Source organism: Neophocaena asiaeorientalis, unplaced genomic scaffold, assembly GCF_003031525.2.
Source record: "Neophocaena asiaeorientalis asiaeorientalis breed wild unplaced genomic scaffold, Neophocaena_asiaeorientalis_V1.1 scaffold74, whole genome shotgun sequence".
NCBI classification, from domain to species: Eukaryota; Metazoa; Chordata; class Mammalia; order Artiodactyla; family Phocoenidae; genus Neophocaena; species Neophocaena asiaeorientalis.
The window spans coordinates 307,065-333,878 of NW_020172183.1; the positions used below are offsets into that span (position 1 = coordinate 307,065).

The window sequence follows — 26,814 nt, forward strand, 5'->3', positions numbered from 1 at the left end:
GGGCTCGAACCCGTGTCCCCTGCATTGGCAGGCGGATTCTCAACCACTGCGCCACCAGGGAAGCCCCTTCTGGGTATTGATAGAGGCTTCATTACATAAACATGATTGATTAAATTATTCACCCAGAGGTCAGGAGGTGGGACTGAAAGTTCCAACCCTCTAATCACATTGTTGGTTTTCCTGGCAATTTGGATCCTTAGATGGGGTCCAAAATTCACCTCATTAACATAACAAAAGATATCTTTATCACTCTCATCAGTTAGGAAATTCCAAAAGTTTTAGGAGCGCTATGCCAGAAATGGGGACAAAGACCAAACATATACTTCTTATTGTAAATCACAATGCCACAGAGGGCTATTGGCATTTTGGATGCAGGATTTTACTGCACATTGCTGTTTACAATGCCCAACCCCTACCCACTTAATGTCAGTGCTACCTCCTAGTCGTTGTGGAATCTATAAGTGGGTACACATTTCCAAATGTCCTCCAGTTAGAGGATCTTGCTCTAGACAACTGAATACAAGACTATGAACTTTAGGCAACATAACATTAACAGGCACACCTTGAATCACAAGCCTCTAACTTGTTCACAATCTATTAAATAAAAGTAAGATTCCATCAGTGTCTGCCCACATTTTCTGCCACCACGAAAGATAACAAGTCTGTTCTGATTGACAGTGCCAACTGGTAGCTACCAATGAAAACTCTTCAAAATAAAAATTGACTTCATTCCAGACAGAGCAATGTTTGTGGGACAGCTCAGTTAATTTTTTTTTTATGTGTACATAAACCACCTTTTTAAAGATCTTCTTATCTCCCCTTTCTCTTCCAAACCTTATTTTCCTTAAGAATAAAAATCACCTTTTTCTTCATATATTCATGTTTATGTCAAACAATGTCCATGTCTGACAAGCCAAGTCCAGGAGCCTCCTTAAAATCATCATAACTGCTCTACTAATTTGATGTACTTTACCTAAATTGGAAGCAATGAGAGAAAAATAATTACTCAATGTTTTCATGTTTTAATTAATTACTATAATTTAAGCAATATCATTTTTCTCTTTCTGTCATAAAAGTATATAATTTAAAGATACATTTTGGGGAAAATGGGCACATTTAATCATCTATAAATTAAGGAGTTTCCATCAGATGATTTCTAAGTTGATTTCTTCTTGTACAATCCTCTAACTCTACAATATTGTGTCTATGGGAAAATGCTGAATGCTACATAATCAACTTATTAGTGAACTTTGGGCTAAAACCTATTTATGAGTTACAGACTCTGTAAGTATAAAAATATACAATCAACATAACTACATCTGTATTTGAGTATAAATGGCTACATATTGGTAATATCAATCACTAATGAAGATAGAACTTTTGCTATATCCTAGTCAAAAACCAAATTGTTTGACAAGGACCATTTTTATACAAATGTACAAATGCAAATGCATCATAACTGTGTTTGTCTTTTATACTTCCAAGTTTATAAATGTTTAAAGATTTCTGTATGAAGTTACAAAAGTACTGACCACAAAGGAAAAAGCAGATATAAAGCTGTAGCCTCATTTTTTTTCTATTTGAAACTTAGGAGAACATAAAATTCCTTTTAAACCATATTGCTCTATTTTTTACTAAGTAAATTGAACTTTAGAACATAAGAGCTGACTGATCGAGTCATAGAGTACTTTGACAAACCAAAGAAATCTTCAAAGGATATTTAAGTTTATTTCCAAAGCATATAGTCCAGGAAGAAATTTGGAATGTCAAACCAACAGAAGCTACTGTGTTGTTTCAAAATATATGTTTTAAAAAGATTAGCTATCTAGACAATACTAAAAAAAAACTATTAATGTGTATTTTTCCTCATAATCAACACAAGTAGAAAATTCGTAATGTTTTTTAAAGCATTAAGAAGATATTTATTTCTACTGAACATCAGAACATAATTCAATTCAAAACATTGAACTCTATGCCTAAAGTCTAAGAGTAGAAAGCAATAAGATAAAACAAATCTCCTGGGACTTCCCTGGTGGTCCAGTGGTAAAGAATCCACCTTCCAATGCAGAGGACAATGGTTTGACCCCTGGTGGGGGAACTAAGATCCCACATGCTGCTGGGCAACTAAGCCCACACACCACAACTACTGAGCTGTGAACCTCAATGAGAGAGCCCACGTGCTGCACACTACAGAGCCAATGCACACTGGAGCCCGCACCACAACTAGAGAGAGAAAATCCGCACTCCACAACTAGAGAGAAGCCCATACACCACAACGAAGGGCCTGCATGCCACAACTAAGACCCGACACAGCCAAAAATAAGAAAGAAAATAAAATTTTAAAAAAAGAATACATTAGGAAATCATTTTTAAAATAAATAAGTAGATAAAATTAAAACAAATCTGCTCTCATGGAACATAGTCTACTAGAGATAAAAAGTCCTATATCCAAGAATTTAGGAATCCAAAGTGACATCATTTTCCCTTTGTTATTCAGTTTTTCTTTTATGTGGTTTAAAAAGAAAACCCAGAATATGCCAATCTACTGCCTTTATTCTGAGGAGAAGAAATACAAGATAGACACCAACTGACTGAGACCACACGTATATGGGCAGCAGCCACGACAACATTGGGTCTTGCCTTTTGTACAAAGTGTATACATATATACATGTAAATATATATATATATGTAATCCAGTTGAAGGGCTATGTTCTACTTTGGTAGAAATAGGACTGAATTGATGCCCTGCCATTAGGCCGTAGCGCTGCTAGGATTGTATCGATCTTCCTGTTTGTACTGTTTGTAACTATGGCCCCATCTTAAGTATTCCTAATTGAAAAACAAAGCCTCAGGAAACCGAAACTTAACCAGCCGCTCTCGCTTCTGTAACTATGCTTGCTGAACCCCCTTTTGCAACCATCCAACCAATCAGACGGTGACTAGTGTCTTTGTTTAAAAGTTAACCAATCAGTGACTAGTGTCTTTATTTAAAAGTTAGCCAATCAGTACTCCCCACCCCTGAAGGTCGCGAGCTTGTTTGTACCTGTCTATAAAAGAGCTGTACTAAACTCCATCGGAACCTCTTAGCGTCACTGGCAACGAGTGCGCGAGGTCAAGGTTCGAACCTGCAATAAATGACCCTTGCCGTTTGGCTTTGACTCTTGTCTCTGGTGGTCTTGTGGAGGGGTCTCGTGACCGTGGGCATTTCACAGTGAGAAGTGCTCACATGCACCCAGATAGGGGACAGAAGCAATTGTAACAATGGAGTGGAGCCCATGGTAGAGGTACATGGGAAATGATAGAGAGTAGCAGCCTCCCCTCCATCTTCACACTCTGGGCCAAAGGAAAGACGGAGGAAGGACAGTTATCCAAAGAAGATGGATATACATATGTACGTGTGTGTGTGTGTGTGTGTGTGTGTGTGTGTGTGTGTGTGTGTATGGTATAGTATCGAAACTAAGACTCTTCATATGTTTAATGTATAAAAAAATTTCAATCCTTGAGTCATTTAATTCTCAGCCTTTCTGTTTTTATTATGGGGGAAAGTATACTTCATTGGTCATTTTAAACATATAATACATATAGAATAAATATGGAGGAACATATTTTTCTTAAATCCCTTCTCAATTTGTTGAAATCAGTTGAAAGCTTTGTAATCTGAAAGACAATTTCTATGTACACATTTCTGATAAATTGCCTAAAGAAATTTCAGGGAGGAAAAAGGACCTGAATTGCTAAGCCTTCATTAATTTGTTGTAGTTTATTTTCTCATTCTAAGTAAATACTCATTTTCACATCCAATTTTGTATTTTTAATCTTATAATCTTTTTCTAAAAGAATGACCCAAAACCGATACACAGTTCCTGTAAAATGTGTCCCCTTCCAGGCCCCTGGTGTGTGCCACTGCCTCAAAAGAAAACATCCAAGAAATTCAGGGGAGTGTCTGAGAGAAGGTACAGTAAATGTGAGACTTAATAGAGGGAAGTCAGGCAGGACAACCAGACTGCCTGGACCAGATGATGGTCTGATGAGAAAACACTGCCTGGGGGGGATTCTCAAACCAGGAAGATGAAGGCTGGTAAAATTTATGTAGAATGGATTCTTTGGCAGACCCAGATCTAGATGATTTAATCTCTCTTATTATGATTCCCGAAGGGTGGTAGGGAGGTGGGAATCTAGAAATACAATATATTTTTTAAATGCCTGGGCTAGAAAGCAAAAGGAAAATAAGAGGAAAGAAGGTGTTCTACTCCAAAAGCCTTAACTAGCTTGTTACGTGTGAAAAAAGGGACCAGCATATAAGTTCAACAGTTAAAAACTTGGGTGAGCTTTTTTGAATAACAATAATAAAAATAGTTATGTAGCTCTTACCATGTGTCAGACACTGTTTACTTTACATATATTAGCTCATTTAATCATCCTAATAACTCTTTGAAACGGATATGACTATTATCTCCATTTTACTAATGAGAAAACTGAGGTAAAGAGAAATTAAGTAACCAGTCCAAGACCACACAGCTGGGAAGTGGCTGATCCAGGATTCAAACTAGGCAACATGACTCCAGAGGGCATGTATTTAATTCTTTACCCTATGCTGAAAGGTGCCAAGAGTGAGGAAGGGGCAGAAGCACATAATTTAAAAAGTATTATTTAGATAAATTAAAAAAAAGCATACCCTCTCTCTTTCTCTGAAAAAGGAGTGGAAAAGTCAATGAAGATGTAGAAATAATTTGAAGTGGTTAAGAGGATGTGACTTAAGATGAGGCAAGTTCCTCTCCTAGTGAAGAAAAGTGGGAGGGTAGATGGACACTGATGGATGGGAAAGAAACTAACTAGTTTTATAATTTCAAAAAATTCAATTTGGGAAAAGGAGTTAGCAAGAAAATAGATTTTAAAAAATTATATTTTCAAGTGTCACACATCTTAGGAACCCTGAGCTATGAACCGTGATATTTCTTAGTTCTTTGGCTCCATTATATTTCAACTAGGCATCTTCTAGGCACTGCTAAAGTACTTGTTTCACTCAGGATTTGTGTTTTCAACCATTTAAAGCTTTTTTCCCTTATGACTGTTTTTGAGTACTACAAAGAGCCCAGCTAGGGATGAGTTATGTTTGTTTCACACTAAACTGTTTCCTTAAAATATGACATATATATTCTGCCCCTTCAACCTGGAGAAATAACCTCCAGGTTTTCAAATGTTTTTATCTGTGTGGTAAATCAGGTACCTCTGAGAGTCAACAATGGTTTATTACTATACTTTATCCATGAAACAAACCTATTCATATTCATTTGAATGACAGGAAAAGAAAGGCGTGATAACTTACCTGTATTGTATTCCTCTCATGTGGCATAATGTATTCAACTGAGGATAATCAATGTTCTGAGGCATTTGCAAGCCTGCAAAATTAAAAAAAAATCAATTAAAAATGTGAGCAATTTTCGACAATCTTATTAACCAAGTTTGTAAATACAATTTAATTGCAAACATTCATCATAGTAAAAGAATTCAGTGACTATGGAAGTGATGTATTAACAGTCTTTGTTACACAAGCAGAATTGAATAGGGTGATTAAATTGAGGAAAGAATTTAATGTCTTTCATTGATGTCAAATCTAGTCTGGAATATTATGTTTGTTTATTTGTTTAATTCCAGTAAATTCTGGTGCTAATATGTGTCATATAATGTCACTCCTCTGGAAGTAAGCCTTTCAGAATCCTTATCCTATTCCTTTAGAATGTGAACTGGTTCCAGAACTCCAGACATGACAATTCAAAGAAGAGTTTTCTTGAGGTCTCCCTCTCCCTCTTCATCTCCTTCTCCTTCTCTGTAATACTAGTAATTTTTGTTCATTCCTATGCAGGTCCCCATCTTTGGCTAGCTCCTCTTCAGAACTCTACAGAGCACCTTCCAGTGTCTGGATTCAGTTTGCAATTCCTTCTGAAGTTCAAGTGTAAGCAAATCACACATGTTCCCTTACAAGCAGAAAGATAGTAGTCATAGCTAAAAGCAACTAACTGTGATTCCCCTTCAGTACCAGAAAGAACTGACATCCTTCAAAGGAGATGAAAAGGAAAATAGAATATTGACAACAAGCATAATTACAAAGATGTGCCTTCACATCACAGGTACTCTCCATACCCCAGGAGAATGCATGCTGTTGGAAATTTAAAATGGAAAGCAGTAATAAATACCAAGATGCACATTATTCCTTCCCTTAGTGAACAGGTATTGAGAGAATCACCGGCCTAATGCATTTCTAACCTTTTTAAGACATATTCATTGACCACATCCCAATAATGAAGAATTAGAATTTGACATGTCCAAACTTATCCATTTTAATTCCAGGTAACTGAATCATAAAATTTCAAACACTTTTTGTTTAAGCCTTTTGTGATCTAAAACTGAATCATCAATAACAAATAACCACTTTCTAAATACAAAACTGAAAACAGTAAAATATAAACAGAAAACTGGTTGTTACCACATGAATCATTACCATTTAATAAACCTGAAAATACTAATTACATGCTTTAGGTATTTTCTTACCTACCTTACTCAGTTAAGCCTTCAAAAAGCAAAAATTACCTCATTGCACTTTAGCATTATATGGAATCATTATTTTAGATGATCCAAGTTACAGCTAGATTATATAAAAAATACTTCTAGTATAGTAATATTTCTGATATGGGATATTATAAAAGACCTTAATTATGGTAGTATTTTTTCATTTTTAAAAATTTTATTGAAGTATAGTTGATTTACAATGTTGTATTAATTTCTGCTGTACAGCAAAGTGATTGTTATACATATATATATATATATACATATTCTTTTTCATATTCTTTTCCATTATGGTTTATCACAGGATACTGAATATAGTTTGCTGTGCTATACAGTAGGACATTGTTGTTTATCCATCCTATATATCACAGTTTTCATCTGCTAATCCCAAACTCACAATCCATCTGTCCTCCAATCCCTTCTCCCCTTGAGAACCACAGGTCTGTTCTCTATATCTGTGAGTCTGTTTCTATTTCATAGATAAGTTCATTTCTGTTATATTTTATATTCCACATATAAGTGATATCATATGGTATTTTTCTTTCTGGCTTACTTCACTTAGTACAGTAATCTCTGGGTCCATCCATGTTGCTGCAAATGACATTTCTTTCTTTTATGACTGAGTAATATTTCATTGTGTATATATATATACCACATCTTCTTTACCCATTCATGTGTCATACAGTAGTTTTTATATACATGGGTTAAGAAAAGACTTCTACTAAGTATTGGTTTAGTCCATTTTCCTAACCCAGTTTAAGAAGAGGGTCAGAAATAGCCCTGGGGACTGGTGTGGACATAAAACGGGGATGGTGGCATAGAGATTTGGGAAAAGGACAAGGTTTGAGAAATTCTGACTTTAAAAAGGGCTTTGAAAAAAAAAAGGCTTTGAAAAAGTAAATATCTTCAACTTTCAGTTAAAACAAAAATATAAAAATCACAGAACAGATATTATAAGACTAAGAATTGCCAGCAAAGAATAGAAAAATTGAAAACTCACTATGCCTGAGGAAAGCTGTGGCACCTGAGGGTGCAACTTCGCACTGGGCTTGGCACAGCCAAGTAAACTCAAAACCAGAATCAGATGAATGGATAAAGAAGATGTGGCACATATATACAATGGAATATTACTCAGCCATAAAAAGAAATGAAATTGAGTTATTTGTAGTGAGGTGGATGGACTTAGAGTCTGTTATACAGAGTGAAGTAAGTCAGAAAGAGAAAAACAAATACCATATGCAAACACATGTATATGGAATCTAAAAAAAAAAATGGTCATGAAAAACCTAGGGACAGGACAGGAATAAAGACACAGACCTACTAGAGAATGGATTTGAGGATACGGGGAGGGGGAAGGGTAAGCTGGGACAAAGTGAGAGAGTGGCATGGACATATATAAACTACCAAATGTAAAATAGATAGCTAGTGGGAAGCAGCCGCATAGCACAGGGAGATCAGCTCGGTGGTTTGTGACCACCTATAAAGGTGGAATAGGTAGGGTGGGAGGAAGGGAGACGCAAGAGGGAAGAGATATGGGAACATATGTATATGTATAACTGATTCACTTTGTTATAAAGCAGAAACTAACAAACCATTATAAAATAATTATCCTCCAATAAAGATGTTAAAAAAAAAAAAAAAAACAGAATAGTCTAGGTAGTACTCACAGCCTAGAAGGACACTATACAATTCACAAAAAAATTTCTTCACCGATCCTCATTTCCAAGAAATGTTTGTCACAAGGATTTTTACATAAAGGCCCTTGAGCAATATACTGGATCTTGTCTTTGAAGAGTTTCATTAAAAAGAAAAAAACCAAAAGATTTCACCATGAAATTATAAAGTTGAACTTCTCTGGTGATCAAATTTAATACAGGGATAAAGCTTAAAGAGTTTAAAGAATACTAAGCTTACATTTGTTTTCCAGTCTTTTTCTCTGCTCATGAATATGTCTTACTTGGGCTTTTGGCAGAGTAGAAGAGGCTTAACCCTATAATGGGGATAAAAATCAAGGATTTTGACCAGAGTAAGTTTGAAAGGGGATTAGCAGCTGATATAAATGGGTGGTTATAAAGAATTTTAAACTTGAAATTCATGGTAAAATTTAAAAAAAACAATTATCTTTATTGATATAAGGCCTACTATACATTATTGAAATAGAGAAACTAAAATCCAATGTTTTATGTGAGTGACACGATGATCTTTTGTTTATATGTGTTAATGTTTTCTCAGGGGTAGATATATATTTTCATATTTGCGCAGTATGGTGAATTAAGTATGTTTGTGATAGGAGTTATAAAGATATGTTAAAACATATAAAGATATGTTTTGTGAGTGTTAAAATAAAACTAAACTATTTTTCTCCAACAAGCTTTCCCTCTTAAGAGTAGATAAATATCCCTTGCAAAATCTAAGAGGAAGCAGTAGACTAAGTGAAGACTTAACAATATTGTAAATGAATAACCACTATTTACTATGAGACTAAATTCATCTGAGTGGCTTATAGGGCAAGGTAAAAGAAGTGGACAACAGAGCCAAAGAGAAAATGTGACAACAACAAAGAGAAACTGTGGAAATTTCAGAGTATGGTAGGCTAGAAAACAGACCTCTTCAAAGTAGTTATAGCACACACTCTAATGACTAATCCAGTGACAAGTAGAACTTTGCTTAATACAGTATTCAGAGTGCAAAGAAACAGTTCAACAGCAATAGCAACAGAAACATTATCAATGAACTTTTAGTAAGAATAGCAGTTCTTATATGCAGGAGGTGAATGCTAGCATAAGACTAAAGTACAGAACAAGGAGTTGGATAGGAGTAAAAAGAAAATCTCCATCAGAGACTATAAGTGTAATTAATTCCCCCTATATACTTAGATAATTGATCTAGTTCTATGTTTTTAAATAAGTCTAAACTTGTGTAATAATAGAGAATTAAACATAACTATGTTAGTGGTTAATAGTGTGTTTATTCTTTTCCCTTCAAATAATAATTTGTTTTCTAAAATCTCAAAGTTAATTCTCCTTGAAGTAACATTCAATAAACATAAGGCACCTGAAAAATCTCAATTAAATCGACCATCAAGAGGCAAAGGAATAGTGCCCAATCATGGACTTCTATGAATAAAAGCTGACACACCAACAGGGACAATTATGCAAGTGGGCTTATGTTGTCCCTGCCCCTTGTCTGAGTGGTTAAGATGTTAAAATAGACATATATTAACTGAAAAGTGAAAATAGAGGGGAATGTTATACAACAAATTATTGAAATAGCTTCCCTTTATTTCTTGATGAATGCAGTCATCTACATTCATGTTTATTTCCTCAACTCAGATTCGCTTCTCCACTCACTAAAATTTATCTTTCACGTTCATTATTCATTAAAATTTGTTTTATTAAAAATTATAGGAAATCTTGTAGTTTTTAGTCCAATAACCTCTTTTCAGTCACCATTGTACTAACCTCTGTGTGACATTTGACACTGGTGAAGTTTCTACCTACGAGGCTTCTGTGACAGCATTCTCTCCTCGCTTGCTTTTTCCTTATTAGACTTCTCTACCAACTCCTATCTTCTTTTCTTGAGCATCGATGTTGCCCACCAATCCATTCTAAGTATCCCTGTCTTCTCTTCTCAGTTTAGACCCACTTCTTGCATGACCTTATCAGCACCCACATCTCCAGCTATCACACATACACTTCGGATCCTCAAATCAAACTCTCCAGCCCAGAACTCTAACTTTCACTCCACTAATTTTCACATGAATGTCATCTAGGAAAATCAGACTCATGATAACAAAATCTTCACTTAAAATTCCTCTCATACTTCTTTCCCTCAACATACTGATCCTCCTCCTGAATTCTCCACCTGGGTTAAGAAAATCCCCATCACTTTCACAATTCTATCACCAACCTTGGGATCCTATTCTATTCTTTCCCCTTCAGGACCAAGGTGTTATGAAAGCCATCAATTCTGCCTCTTTTGAAATGTATCCTAAGTATCTTTCAAACATGTTCTCTCCAATCCTAATGGCAGGGCCACTGAAAAGGGCCATACTGTGTGCACACTGTGAAGAAGTGCTATTCACATGCATGCAACACGTCAGAACCTTGTTTTAGACCCTCGTTGAGTCTCATCTGTACTACTGCCATTACCTCCTGTCTAGTCTCCCTGACTCGAACCTCTTCCTTTCCAACTCATCCTTCACACTACTATCACAGTACTTTCCAAAATTCCAATACAGATTACATAACTTTATATGGAATACAGTGCCTTTTATAATCATACCCAAGTGGAACCTCATTAAATACCACTACCATGTTCATCTCCCTTGCCCCTCCCCCACCTCTCAACAACACATTTTCTGTCTGCTCCATGAATATACCTTGTCCTTTTTTTTTAAAGATTTTTTTTTGATGTGGACCATTTTTAAAGTCTTTATTGATTTTATTACAATATTGCTTCTGTATTATATTTTGGTTTATTGGCCGCAAGGCAAGTGGGATCTTAGCTCCCTGACTAGGGATCGAACCCACATCCCCTGCCTTGGAAGGTGAAGTCTTAACCACTGGACAGCCAGGGAAGTCCCATACCTTGTCCTTCAATATGATATTACCTTTGGTTCTTTCTCAACTTAAAAAACATCCATTCATTTAGATCCACCTCAAATGTTAACCCATCTGTGACATTTAAACTTCTCTTCCCTAGAAAAAAGTAGTTGTGCTAGACCTGAAAATAGTTTCCCTTAAGCAAGCATTATCTTTCTTTATGACTTTATCATTTATATCTATTTTTTTTCTATTTATCACTATCCCCTAAGGGTAGGATTCATTCCTTACTTATATATGAAACACTAGAACTTATAACTGTGCTTCAATTTAAATAAATATTATTTGTTAAATTATAATGAATAAATAATAAGAATATGGCTCTAATATGTCAGGCAAGGATGAGTTGCATGCAAAGAAAATAAATCAAGGAAAAGTAATGAAGGCAAGAATATATGAGGAATATAAAGTTGTGTTTAAAGAATATTCACCAAATACTCATAAAAGATAAATGAACAACAAACAAACAAAACACCCTCTGCCCCTTGCAGGCAATACTTTAATCATTTTACCACATTTCTATATGAGATTGAAGATCATATCAATGCCATTTTTGACATTATACACCATGGCAAAGAGCTCACTAAGTAACAAAGTGTAAAAAGAAGAAAAAACTTTGATCTTCATTAAAATTGAGGATTAAAAATATTTCCTTCCTACAAACTCTAAAGAATATCAGCCAAATGATGTGATTTCAATAAATTTTTAAAAAGGCATTCATATGCATACTTCTCTTGTTTGAGGAAATAAGCAGAGTTCTCCAGGGAAAGGTAGGTTCCCTTAGCCCTGAGGGGTAAACCAATGAACTATTACCTGGAATGGGAAGTTCTTGAGGCTGGACACACTAAGAGGAACCCCAAGCCCATGATATATATGGAATGTAGGGCTGCAAAAGGATCCTACCTATACTCATAGTTTTTTAAGAGTCAGGTTGTTGCAGTGATAAAACAGAGGACAAATGTTACGTGACAATTAACACAGAAGCAGCTGATCTCAGTCATTAAAGAGAAATAGAGAAATCACTACCAAGAAACCTTTGGAATATGAATTACTAATTAGAGACATATGATTTAAGGAAGAGTACAGAACAAAGTTGATGAGAAAGTATTCAAAGTTAACATATAAGAAAATTCTATCTGTCTGCTATCCCAGCTCATTTCCCACCACTATTTTTTTTTTCTAGCAAGTAAACTGCTTTCAAAATATAACCACTGTTCAATAATCCTGGCACCTAGGCATAACATACTCTTAGGGACAGCATAAAAACAATTAACTTATCAAACAAAAATCAAATAATACACATCAGAAGATGTAGTATGGCAGGAAATGAGAAGAAAGGCCACACACACATACACACACATATACATGATGAAAGAAAAATGAATATCTATAAGGCATTAAATAGAAATAAGTTACAAACAAACAGGTTATATTCAGGAAAGAAGAGACAAATAATTATGACAGAACCCACATTAGAAATAACAAAAATGACAATAGAGATGTAAGAAAATATAGTCACAGAACATTGAGGTAAACATAAATAAATAGAGAAAAGAACAGGAGAAAGTGATAAATGAAGATAGAAAGGTGACACTACATGTGAAAATTGTTCCTGAATTAGAAAATAGTAATAATGGCACAGGACAAAATATGCTCAAACATATTACACAAGAACACATTTCTCATATAAAGACCTGAGTCTGAAGAACTAAATATAATACCATGATCCAGAAAGGGAAAGAGAAATCATAGTACATGATTTATAAGGAGACTAGATCTTTTAGATGTACTAGATTCATAGCTAAATGTCACTTTTTCAAAGATAAACTATTATTTTAACACCCAGGCAAAAGAGGAAGTCTCCTATAAGAGTGAAAACTCAATTTGGCCTTAGTCTTCTCCACAGAACAGTCCTGGCAAACAGTAAGATAATCTCAGGGGGAAAAAAAATGTGACTCATGAGTTTTATTCTCCAATAAATATAAAGGTAACAAATAAATATAAGACCTCAGAGAATATAAAGTACCATGAGCTCTCTGAAAAATACAATTTGATAACAATACAACTAAGGCTTAAGTAATATGGACTATACTAATAAACAGTAGGTAAATTCTGTAAACCTTAACACAAAAAATAAATTCTTCATAGATTCTAGTGACAATAGTGTAAATAATAATGAGTAACAAATTGGAAGTTTCAACAGAGAATTGGAAGTATAAAATATATTTGTGTAGATTCCCTCACACAGCAAATAATTAATAGCTACAGCTTAAAGAATATTTTAAAATAATGTATGTTGAATAATAATATGTGAAGGTATGAATGAAATTAGCCAGACTTAGATTTTATTATTCAGATTAGACATTAATAATCAAATTAAGATGTGCAGAGACAAAGTTTTCTCATTTCATACTAGATTGTGAATATCCATTGTCTAAAGTTGTTACATCAAGAAAGGTTTCGGTATGGAGACTTACTATTAAATATTTTTGTGTTCCAAATTATATGGCCTTAAAATTTATAAATGAAAAATCTCAGCAGTTGTAAATTAACTGTACTTCAATTTTAAAAATTGTTAGAAAAAAAAAGAGCAAATTGGAAAAATAAAAAACCTCAGGAGACAAAATAACTTCCACAGTATCTTCCCTTCCTTTTTACCCCAAAATTAAGTAATGAATCACTGAATATATAAATATTCTACATAATTAGTGAGATATATTAATCATATATCAAATCTATTCTTAAATCAAACAGCATATCAAAACTGAAATTATAAAATATCAAGAAAGTAAGAACAGTGACTGCTTTCATGAACCAATGGAATATAATTAGTCTTTCTCTGGGGAAAGTACATTCCCCAAAATATTTATATTACAAGAAAGGAGAAAGAATGAAGCATTCAATGCAAGAAGTTAGGAAAAGAAAATTAAAATAAATAAGAGAAATAAAAGAGAGAAAATGGAAAAGTAGAAATTAATGAACTTATAAAACAAGAAAAACTGTAGAAGAGTAAACAAATTCAAGAGCTGGTTCTTTGAAGGGAAAAAAAAACTACTGACTTATCTAAACAAGGAAAAAATATCATAAGTACTCAATGTCAGAAATACAACTGGGAAGTAATTAATGATAAATACCATTATATAGGTAATCAAAGTATTTTTCACAACTATGTGTCAAACTAATTAAAATTCTGATTAAAAATGAATGACTTTTCAGGAAAATGTGTATTACCTAAATTGACCCTAGAAGGGAGGGAAAACCTAAATAAATAAATTGTCTTGAAAAAAGTGGAAAATAATCTCACAGTAGTTTCTCTCTCTTTCTCTCTCACACACACACACACACCCCACACACAAACACACACACACACCCCACACACAAAAACACACACACACACACAAATGTACGTAACCAAGGTGTTATCACGGGTGAATTCCATCAAATCCTTATAGGAGAAATAATTCTAATGCTAGTTAAATGTTTCAGAACACAGAGAAGAAAAGCTTCCAAATCTTTTTGATGAAGCAAGTAAAACAATGATACCCAAATGTTATGACAGTGGGTAAAAGAAAACCAGAGACTGATCTCGTGCATAAATAAAAATAAATATTATAATTTTATAGTGCCCAGAAACATATTAACACAGTAATACCACACAAAAAAGTAAAATTTATCCTAGTAATTCCAAAAAATTTCAACTACAAAGTATAACCATATAACTTACCACAAGTCAACATTTTAAAAATCATAATCTCCAGACAGAAGTATTCAGTAAAATTCAATATTATTTTTAAATAATTTAAGTAGAAAAAAGTTCCTTAATTTGATGAATATATCAAAACAAAAGACAGCATCATGTTTACTGTTGAAACACTAGAAGCAATAGCATAAATTCAGGAAGAGCTTACAAATACCACTAGTGCTACACATGTCTGGAACTACCAAGCAACACAATTTTTTTGTGTGTGTGTGGTACTCAGGTTTCTCACTGTTATGGCCTCTCCCGTTGCGGGGCACAGGCTCCAAACGTGCAGGCCCAGCGGCCATGGCTCACAGGCCTAGCCGCTCCGCGGCATGTGAGATCTTCCCGGACCGGGGTATGAACCCATGTCCCCTGCATTGGCAGGCGGACTCTCAACCACTGCGCCACCAGGGAAGCCCCAAGCAACACAATTTGATAAAAGAAATACACAAGTTATAAAAATTAGAAAAAAAGAGACAAAAAAAAGATCACTGATCACAGATCACCATAACAAATACAATAGTAATAATTAAAAGGTTTGAAATACTGTGAGAATTACTAAAATGTGACAGAGATGGGAACTGATCAAATGCTGTTGGGAAAATGGTGCCAATAGACTTACTTGACACAAGGCTGCCACAAACTTCTTTGTAAAAAATACAATACCTACAATGTGTAATAAAACAAGGTATGCCTGCCTGTTAAAAAAAAAAAAAACAGAAAGAAAAAGAGAGAAACAAAAATAATTGATAATATTGTAATTATATAAGTAGAAAACAGAATTGCATAGACTGAAAATCCATTAAGGTATTGACTGAAGTGGTTGATGATGGAAATAACCAAATATTCAATAGCTTGCCCGTTTCCCTGAAGAAATGAGTTGCAAAAGCATTGAGGGTAGTAGAGGAAGGTAGGCATCAATGCCAGCTATAGGTTTGGGGAGAATGGTAGGCTTTCCCAGTGGACAAGACCAGGATGTGGTGGGCATCCACATGTGAGGTGGGCCTGTGCAGAATATCAGAGGCCAAGAGGGGTAATGAGAGCAAAGGTGGGAGGGGGACAGGATATGCCAGTGTTGAGTGTAGGACCCTTAGTGGGGATGGGGTGGCAGTAGTATGAAAGATTGGCTACACACAGTGGAACTGATCAAATGTATTTAGGTTAATAGGAGCAAGGTTTCTTACTTGAGAGAAGAGAGTTACAAATACAGAAAGCCAAAATGACTGTAGTGTTGCATTGGACTTGAATGAATTGGTGTAAACTCATGGCTTTCATAGATATAAATTGATATGCAAACAACATAAATGTACATTTTTATTCCTTAGATCTGTCCACTGAGAGGGCCTGGGGTCAGCGATACTCTAACATCAATGAGCACACATAGCAGCCAGAGCTTGATTTTTAAGTCTAATTCTGCATTAAAATAAACTAGGGCTCTTTGGGAAAAGAGCTGGTCGGGAGGATCAAGTAGGGAAAAGTACAAGATGAGCCTGAAAAATCTTACTGCTCCAGAAAGCAAGGAAATGCTTAAACCACCTTGAAGGTACTCCCAGTGGCCAGACTGAACAATTAAACAATTTGCGCATCAAAATATATAATGATAGTAATTAATTAAAACCCTTTGAATAAACTAGGAAATCATAATTTTACATTGATTGATTAAATATTTCATGAGAAAAGGGGTATTTATATATTTTCAAAATACCTTTTCACAAAATACTTATTAATTACAAAAGGGGGAAAACCAAATTTATAGCAGAGAAGCTCTCTGGGTACCACCTTAGTCAACTGATTAAAGTGAAATTATGTGCCACCTGGTAAGATGGAAGGAGAACACAGAATCACTTCTATGACATTCCTGCCAAAGATTTCTAACTTGAAACTAATCATAAGGAAATATCAGACAAACCAAACTAAAGCATATTCTTCTAAATAATAGTTTGTAACTCCCAGCATCAAGGTCATGAAAGTCAAGGAAAACTTAAAAACTGTTCCAGACTAAAGGAGATTGAAGAGATAAGACAATGAAATGCAACATGAGATTTTGAATTGGATCCTTTTACTTAAGAACATTATCAGAACAATTGGCTACATTTAAACGGGGTCTAAGGATTAGATTACAGTAATTTATATGTGTTAAATTCCTGATTTTGATGAATGTATTGTGATTATGTAATAAGAGAATGTCCTTGATTTTAAGAAATGCATACCAAAATATTTAAGGATGATGGAGTGTCAAATGGCTCTGGAAAAACTATATTTCTTTTTATTGAATTTACAACATTTCTGTAAAATTGTGGTTTCAAATTCTTTATTTTTTAAAATTCAGTAGCTCTCTCATATGATGACTTTTATAGTTAGAAAATATAATGAGAAAAATATCTTCATAGTAGTAAGGAAAACATGTAAAATGCCCAGGAATAAATTTTCTTGAGTGTCATAAAAAGGACACTTGCATAACTTGGAAGTAGAAAGGTTGAATAAAGATACCAGTTCCTGAGTAGGAGGACTCAATATCACAAGGATGTCAATTCGTCATAAGTTAATTTTTGTTTGTTTTTGTTTTTGTTCTGCGGTACGCGGGCCTCTCACTGTTGTGGCCTCTCCCGTTGCGGAGCACAGGCTCCGGACGCGCAGGCTCAGTGGCCATGGCTCACAGGCCCAGCCGCTCCGCGGCATGTGGGATCTTCCCAGACCGGGGCACGAACCCGTGACCCCTGCATCGGCAGGCAGACTCTCAACCACTGCGCCACCAGGGAAGCCCTTCATAAGTTAATTTTAAATTTTACACATTTTCCAAATAAAATACCAAAATGTTTACTTGCTGAAGAAGCCCAAATAGTTCTAAAGTTCACACAGAAAAATAAAAATGGGAGAATAGCCAGAAAAAGTCTTTTAAAAAAGAGTAATCAGTAAAGGTTAATCTTACCAGATATTGAAATATAATGCTTCAAAATTATAACAGTTTAACATGAATGCATATATAGACAAGAGATTAGTGGAAAAAGTAAATAATATATTCCAGAAATAGATCCAGAATGCATACAAAAATTTAGCTTTTAATAAAAACTGGTATTTCAAATTAGCAGGAAAAAAAGAATTACTCAAAAAATGGTGTTAGAATAGTTGGTTGGTCAGTTGCAAAAATATTATGTTGTAGCCTTACATCACTATTCTAAAGTAAATGTATTCAAAATAAATTCCAGATGCACCAAATATTTAATAAGCTTAATACTGAAAAGTAAAATTATATAAATACTAAGAGAAAGCATGGAGGAATTATGTTTAAATCTTGGCATGGAAAAATGGCATTCTAAGCAAGAATCAATAACAGAGGACAAAAACTACACAAACATTCTAAAACCTTTGTAGGACACAAAAATCATAAAGACAAAACAAAAGTGCAAACTGAGAAGAATATTTGTAAAGTATATGCCATGCCAAAAGGCTAATTTCTTTTATAAACAAAGGTTTTTGTTTTTTTTTTTTAATAAAAGAAAAAATAGGGCTTCCCTGGTGGCGCAGTGGTTGAGAGTCCGCCTGCCTATGCAGGGGACACGGGTTTGTGCCCCGGTCCGGGAAGATCCCACATGCCGCGGACCTGCTGGACCTGTGAGCCATGGCCACTGAGCCTGCGCGTCCGGAGCCTGTGCTCCACAACGCGAGAGGCCACAACAGTGAGAGGCTCGCTTACCGCAAAAAACAAAAGAAAAAAGAAATAGTGAATAGTCAAGGGACATAAACAGGCTGTTCACATAGATACAAATGGCCACAAATATATGAAAAGATTCTAAACTTCACTCTTTAAGAAAAGTGAACTTAAAGAGCAATTAAAACTGTTTGCAGTTCATTTATTGGCAAAACGTGTGTCTTATAGTACATGATATTAGCATAAATGTTGTAAAATAGAAGTTTGTATACACTGATGGTAGAACTAGAAATTAGTACAAACTCTGTGGAAGACAATTTGTCAGTAGTTATCAAGTTAAAATGCACACATTCTTTGTCCTTGGAGTTCTGTTGAAACACTTGCTTACCAACTTAAAACGATACATACAGAATGTTTATTTGATTTAAACAGCAAAACTTGCTAGAAACCAATTCCCACCATATTAGTTAGGATCCAGTAGCCAGGAAACAGAAACCGTATCAGTATTTTTAATGGAAAAAAATTGATACAAAGAACTGTTAGGTGTTAGAAAACTGAAAAGAAAAAAAAAGGGAACACCAAATATTGTGCAGAAAGCATCTACCACCCCTATTTCAGCTGATGAAGCAAAGAAAAGAGGTTTAATTACCAAAACTTAGAAGCTTGGAGAAATGGCCCTACAAAGCTGAGACACATCCCTCTGAGGACAGAACATAGTAGCTGGCACTGAATTTTTGAGGGGGTGCAATGGGGTTATTTCTGAGAATACTGGTAAAACTGCAAATGGAATAAACTGCTGCTGCTGGAACAAACAGCCATGGCTTGGATGAAAAAGACACATTACTGGAGAGACACTCACAAGAAGCAAACCAGAAACGGCAATGGAAAGAATGAACACTTTCCTTAACTTTCCTCCTGCCTTTCAATCCCTCTCTAACACCTGCTATTGACAGAGCTTAATAGGAAACTCCCTGGCTTCCTGGGAAAAACTGGTTTTCAGAGTCCCAGCCCCAACCTCATGAAGCAGAATATAAAAGGGTGGACTTGAAGATGAGACACAATAATTTAAACATCCATTAGTAGCATTTTGGTGTACTCAAGCAATGAAATATAATGTAACCACTAAAAGAAATATATATACATATATAAACATGAATATGCATGGAAAATTTCAAGAAAAATATTTTTATGATAGTTACTTCTGAGGATAAGATCAGGAGTATGAGTTGGGAGGAAGACTCACTCAAATTTTAATATTTTCTTGTGCCTGAGGCATATGCTATTTATGTAATAATTTGTAAAAGAGAACTATTCACCAAAACTCCCATAAATTGTGAGACTTGTTCGTTTTCCTGTCAATTTACTAAACACTTGTATGCTAAGCATTGGAGAAACAAATGTGAGGGATAACCACTTATTTCTAGATATTCATCTAATTAGAATCATAGCCCTAAGGCACAAGTGTATGAGGTTTCTAAGTGAAGTTAAAGGTGTTAAGGATAGAAAGGGTGTAGAGAAATTGCTAAAGGAGTTCAGAGATATGGAAGAGATTACTTCATACTGGAGGGCAGTGGTCTCCAACCTTTTTTGGCACCAGGGACCGGTTTCGTGGTAGACAAGTTTTCCACTGACCAGGGTGGCAGGGTTGCAGGGGGTCAGATGGTTCAGGTGTTAATGCGAGCAATGGGGAGCGGCAGATGGAGCTCCCCTCGCTTGCTCACCCGCTGCTCACCTCCTGCTGTGTGTCCCAGTTCCTAACAGGCCCCAGACGGGTACCAGTCCACAGCCCTGGGGTTGGAGATGCCTGCTGGAGAGGACAGGAGAGTCTTTGTGGAGATTAAAGTCATTGAGCAGAACTTTGAAGAATTGGAATGATAGGAACAAATAGAGCAAGATAGAAGGGAACCCCAGAGGATACATGAGCTAAGACAGGAGAGTATGATGAAGAGTATAATGGTGTAATTCAAGGAGTAACTTTCCCCTTAGCATGAGAACTCTCCAGCTCTATTTACGAGAGACCAGATAGAGGGTGTTAACCAGATTGCTAGGGAACATTGCTTATGATAACAATGATGCCTGATTGATGAGTTGTACCTGGACTAGAACAAACTAGTGATGATCTGCAAGTACCTGAGCCACAGAAATGGGCTTCCCTGAGTACAGTGATTCTTGTAACTGAGAAGCTCTATGCCTATGGAATTTTTATAGCCATGGTTATAAACATTGGCTCCTGCAGGTATGAATTTTAAGTCAAGGCTATTTATCACCTGCCCTTTGTGACTCTCATTACCTTGAACCTGAACCACCACCTGGGGAGGGGCCAAAGAGGACTGTGGGCTACTGCCTAGGCAGCTGTGAGAACTGCTTCCACAAAAGGGAAACACCTGATCCTGCCCTCTGGAAGACTGTGATTCTATCCTATATCCTTCTGAGCACAGGGGCCAAATATGGTCATGTGAATGTTTACTTGGACCGAGAAAGCCCTCTTGTCCCCCTGAGCAGTGATGCAGATGGGTTTAAAGAACATCAATCAAAACATTTTAGCTACAGCGGAGAGTTCAATCAATAGCAGTGTAAAGTCTAGGACATGAAAGACAGATTTTAGCCAAATTATGAAAAGTTTAAATGCCAGACTGAGGGAAATGGATTGTAATCTAAGTTTTGGAGGCAAGTAAGACCCTGATATCTTTTGAGCAGAGAATTAATATGATCAAATTCATTTTTTAATCGTCATATCAGAAAGGAAATCTGGTCCACAATATATGTTGGAAGGAAGGTGATAGAGGATCCAGATGGCTGAGGGATTGCTAACAGAGGACTGATGCAGGAGGTACTTCTGAGACTGACTGCTGAGAACAGAACAGCAGCCTGACACTGAGGAGTGACCTGGTGTGACCTCTAGTGGAGAGAACTGATTTGCAATGCATTGCAATTACTTCAAGGTTTCCTGCCTGAACACCCCAGTCATGATTAAGCTCAAGTTTAAGTTAACATAACAATTTCTAAAGGCCATTCAAGATCTTCTAACAGAAAGTACGAGCACACGGAGATAGTTATAACGGTGGTAAGAAAAAAAGTAGAAACAGTGCTTTTTCAATAAAATATGCATCTTTTCTCCTTTGGGATTTAAAAAAAGATAAAAGTGACTTTTACACTGAAAAATAGGAAAAATGATTTTCAAATATTTCCTTTCCTAAATTATCTGATGGTATTTTCCATAGGGACTATTATTGATTACACAAACACAGAGACATACACAAACATTCAACCACTTTTTAATCTTTTATTCCTTCTTGGAATACCCATTCTCATCTCTTTCAACTGTTTTTCAGCCTTCCTTTCTTTATACATTACAAAGTCTGCTTCTTCACTGACAAGCCCCCCCTTTTTCTTATTTTTACTCCTGAATGGTGTAAAACTTTAAAATGGAGCAATATTCACCTTTCCAGAAAAATATATATCTTGAAACTCCTTTAATCTTTAGCTGCTAAAGAACTGAAAACTCTCAAATTACAGGAAATACCTGTGAAGTTTTAGGAATGATGACACCATTATTTCAGGTTTTCTGTAAATGTATGCCTATAACGTGAAAGAAAAGAACAAAAGAAAATATTCACTTAGGAGTAGTATCTTGTTTCTAAATTCCTTCAAGTGTCTCTGGTCTTCTCTTGAATGCTTTTTTTTCTTCTTCTTCTTCTACAGCCTCACATGTTGGAAGAAGCAAAATGTACCTACAAATATCTTGTGAACTTGAAAGCCTTTTTTTACTGGGAAAACAAACAAACAAAAAACCCTTTGGTTAAAGCACAGAAATTCTTTCTACCAGATAAACCAGTAGGCAAAATGTAAAGCACATTTTTGAAATTGTCCTTTCTTAGAAAGATAAGCCTAATCAGCATTAATAAAATAAAGGTATAGCTTATTAACCCAAAAAAGGTATCTAACTGGACCACACTCCTAATCGTAGTATGAAATGGTTTCCTCCAGCCAAATGCTAAAATGCGGCTCCCTGTCTCCTTAAAAAGAATTTTTAAGACATCTTTCTTCCTTTTGTCTCTTCAGGAAATCAACTTCTAATAATAATAGGTCAAGCATGTCCCTAGACCAGATGCTATTTCATGTAGGTGGTAAAACTACTGCAGGTTTTGCTAACTGTAAGGTTTTTAAAACAATTCTCATCCAGAGTAAAAAGTGGCATGAGTCTTTTGCTTTGGAGAACAATCACCTCTTTCCTAGCATAAGCATGCTATGAAGAATCCAGAGACACGAGTCGAAGAGACTATAAAAGGAGAAGACTTGGAAGTTTCAAAGAAAATATTTGTAAGTGACTCAAGAAACTTAACTGCTTGGAGTGTTTTTGAGTCTGAACTTCAGAGTTAAGCAGACAGCACGGGGAGGGAGGGTGGGTGTTGAAGATGAGGATACATTCTCTTCCTTAAATCTAAAGTGTCAAAGTAGTGAAAATGGCAAAATTCAACAAATGCACAACTATCATTTAACTAGTAAACTGTGCAGGGGATTTCAGGGTAGTGGACAAGGAGGAAACCAGCATGCTGCTGACACTCTGGTTTGTTGTTTTCATGAGTAGAGAAAATTCACTACATGGATGATACTATGAAGAGTCTCTATCACTTGACAACTATGTGAACTTTAGCATGAAACTTAAGCCTCACTACGCTTAACTGTAAAATAGACCATGTGTTAGTTTTCTATTGCCACTGTAAAAATTACCACCAACCTACTGGCTTAAAGACAACACAACAGTATTATCTTACAGTTCTGGAAGTCAGAAGTCTGAAATAGGTCTCACTGAGCTAAAATCAAGCTGTCAGCAGGACTGTATTCCTTCTGGAAGTTCTTGGGGAGAATCCATTTCTTTGCCGTTTCCAGCTTCTAGGGGCCGTCTGAATTCCTTGGCTCATGGCCCCCTTCCATCTTCAAAACGAGTAATGGCCAGTCAAGCCTTTCTCATCCTGCATCTGACTCATAAATGTTTCCTCCTTCCACCCAGAAGGACTCTTGTTATTACAGTGGGACCAGCAGATAATCCAGAAGGCTCTCCCATCTCAAGGTCAGCTGTTTAGCAGCCCCAATTCCATCTTCCATTCCTCTTCATTCCACTTGCCAAGAAGCATAGCATCTTCACAGTTTCAGGGGATTAGGACATGCACATCATTGAGGGCCATTGTTCTGCCTACAACAGAGCTCATAGGTTCATTGCAGGAAATAAATGAAATAACAACAAAACATGCAAAATGCTCACACACTGCTTATAGAAAGCCCTCAATAAACATTATTCACATATAAAATTTATAGAGAAGATAGGCATGACTCACTAAATGTAACCTGGCTAAGTGCATTCAAAGTAAACCAGAATGTATATAATGCCTAGATTTTCCTTAAGGTCCTTAACTGAGCCTTCGTATTTATGTCCATTACATTTTGAATCACTCCCTTTTATATCTCCTTTATAATTCAGGTTCAGTCGTATTATGGATTGAAAGCATTCTCACATACGCTTTCCTGAGGTCATTGTTTCAGCAGTGATGATGGAGTTCACCAAGGGAAATTGCCGACTTGCTAGAGTTAGCAAAAAGACACAGTTACTGAGCAAGCAGGACACGTCTCCAAAGAGAAGTCACACATAGAACATCAAGCAGGAACCTCTAAAGGGAAAATTGGGAGCTCCACTGCTTTCCATTATGCTCTATTCAGTTCTGAGACTTAAACTGCTGCTGATTTTTCATCTTTTAATCACTTCACACAAGCTAAGTGTCCTTGGGAGACACTACAGAGGGTAGCACATATCTCATCCCATTGATTCTAAATTAATTTGATCTTTTAACTCCCAGATACTGCACTTCCTAGGCTGCTAAAAAAGAAATTGTCTTAGGGTGACTTTTTTTCTGCACAGTAGAAACTGTGGTTTTTGGCAATATTACACTTAATATTTATTTCAACTTGTATTGAAATATAACTTTGGCTATATACAAGAAATTTTTCATAACAATAATAAAAACATATAAAATAACATGTGTAGGAATAAATTTGATTTAACATAAGGACTTTGTCTAATGCTGTTCAAGACATAAGTATAGCATTACCCATTTCAAAGGGTATTAACTCCTGCTTGTGGCAACTTTTTCCCTGGAGACTATGATCATTAATTTAAAAATATGTATACATAAAAGAGTCTACTCTCACAGGAAGATAAAAGAATAGATGGCTTAGCTTTTTCAGATCAATACCAGAAATCTACCCAATGAATATTAAAATAATAAGGTAAATGCTTTATTGAAGTTGAAAGAGTCACAATTATTATCACTGGTATCTGAAAGATTTTTAAAATCTCAACTATCACTAGGACTATTACATATTATTAGTGACCAAATAATAGATCTATGAATTTGATGGGTATGAAGAAAAGTCTTGAGAAAAATATTCTGGGTTAGGCTGACTATATAAAATAAGAAAATACTGTAAATTGTATAAACTTGAAAATATTTATATTTATAATTCTTATGATATCATAAATCAAACTACAAAATTAAAATAAAATGAGAATAAATTTCAAAACAGGGATAATGGGAATTATCTCTTATTTTTCTTAAAAAATTTAAATAAGAATTCTCCTAGTAAAAAGTATGTATTAAATAGCTTATGAAAGGCAGTAAAACTAACTCTGGGTAGGCAAAAGAAGACCTGTCAGAAACAAGGGGCCTGATCATCAGTAAGCCAAGTGACTTCTCTGAGACTTTGTTTTCTCTCCTCTTTAAAAGTATTTGTTATTTGAACCTCTGAGAGTTCATAAAAACCCTCATGTTACTGGGTAAAAATACTGGAGACCTATAGAATAGAAATGGCTTCAGGAGAACAAAGCAGGAATTGCACATCTATGTTCTTTCCATTCCACTATGCTGTCAATAAGACTCCCAGTGTGTCTAACAACCCTCAAATGCCCCACTTCTCTTCTCTGGGGTAAGTACACTGAAAACAATGGCAGACTCTCCAGATTTTCCCCACTCATTTGGAATACGGAGAAGTGGAGGAGGAGACACATTGCTTACAGCTATCATTTGAGATAAAATGGCTGCTGGGAGAGAAGACATAGGCATCTTGACGGCTCAAAGGCAGCTAACCAGAGGCTATTTGAGAGGCAAATGACCACTCTTTTCCTTGAGGCATCACAAAGCAGACCCTCAAGGTACTCTCTGATAGGTTGCGTATTACAGAATCTTCATGTTCACAGTTCTTCTACGTGTGTACAGCATTCTGAGAGGGAAACCTAGACCAGGAAGAAAGATATTCTAGTCTAGTGGAACTTATGAAGGAGGCCTTGTGAGCTATAGTGAATACTATGACTGAAGAGAGAAATAATATTGTACAGGCAGAAACAGCAGAATCAATAGCACACATGAGTCTAGGTTAGGTAAAGGAAGAATTCATGTCATTGATCTTCCATTGTCCAGAGACTCTTTTCAGCTTACTAAATGTCTACATTGCATATTGGAGACCCTTTTTGTAGCAGCAGCAACAGGATATTTATACTGCTTTCCATGGCTACATACATAGAGTAAAACATACCTTTTAACAATCAGACACCAATAAACTCACCATATTCTGCTAGGTGTGATATATGTTTCTCTTATTTTCTGCTGCTTCACAATAATTAAGGCTCATTACAATGTCTAGGATTTAGAATCTTAATATGCCTTTTACTTCTGTGTATCATCTCAGAAGGGTTTTAAAAATATTTTCTGGGGTCATAACTGTAATAGGTTATGCACAAAAGGATTGTGACTGACTCCTGAGCATGATATATAGTGATAACTGTTTATCCATCAACTTCATCTAGAAAACACTAATAACAAGAATTGAAAACTTTAGTTGTATTACAAAAGTAACACGTTTATCTTGCAACAGTTCCTATTGAATTGTCTCTGCACAATAAAATTACTTCACCATAACTTTTCAGTTGAATATATTTTCTTGTCCCCAGTTCTATAAACTCTGGACTCAGTGTAGACTCAATTCTTTTTGGTTCATCATTGCTTTTAATCTTGTATTTTTTTCTACACTAGCCAGCTACCTTCACTTGTATGGCTCGCACCTCAGAATGGCACCTAGCCGTCCCAACTGTACCCCCTTCTGAATTCCTATGCCTTCATTTGACAGACTATCCCAGATCCGTTCTCTTCCCAATATTACATTTAAAACTCAAAGAACCAAGGACTTTTTTTTTTTTTTTTTTTTTT

At 35.6% G+C, this 26,814-nt stretch overlaps 1 protein-coding gene across 1 annotated transcript in view; it reads right to left on the reverse strand.

Annotated features, from left to right (window-relative positions):
• The window catches only part of CNBD1 (cyclic nucleotide binding domain containing 1), a gene marked incomplete at its 3' end in the record, with an annotated part of 326,834 nt that extends 301,160 nt beyond the window's left edge, over nt 1-25,674 (reverse strand). Inside the window, 3 exon segments of the mRNA XM_024761443.1 lie at nt 5,327-5,399; nt 24,077-24,139; nt 25,524-25,674. Of these exon segments, the coding sequence (XP_024617211.1) occupies nt 5,327-5,399; nt 24,077-24,139; nt 25,524-25,674 (287 nt within the window).
• Between the last annotated feature and the right edge of the window lie 1,140 nt (nt 25,675-26,814).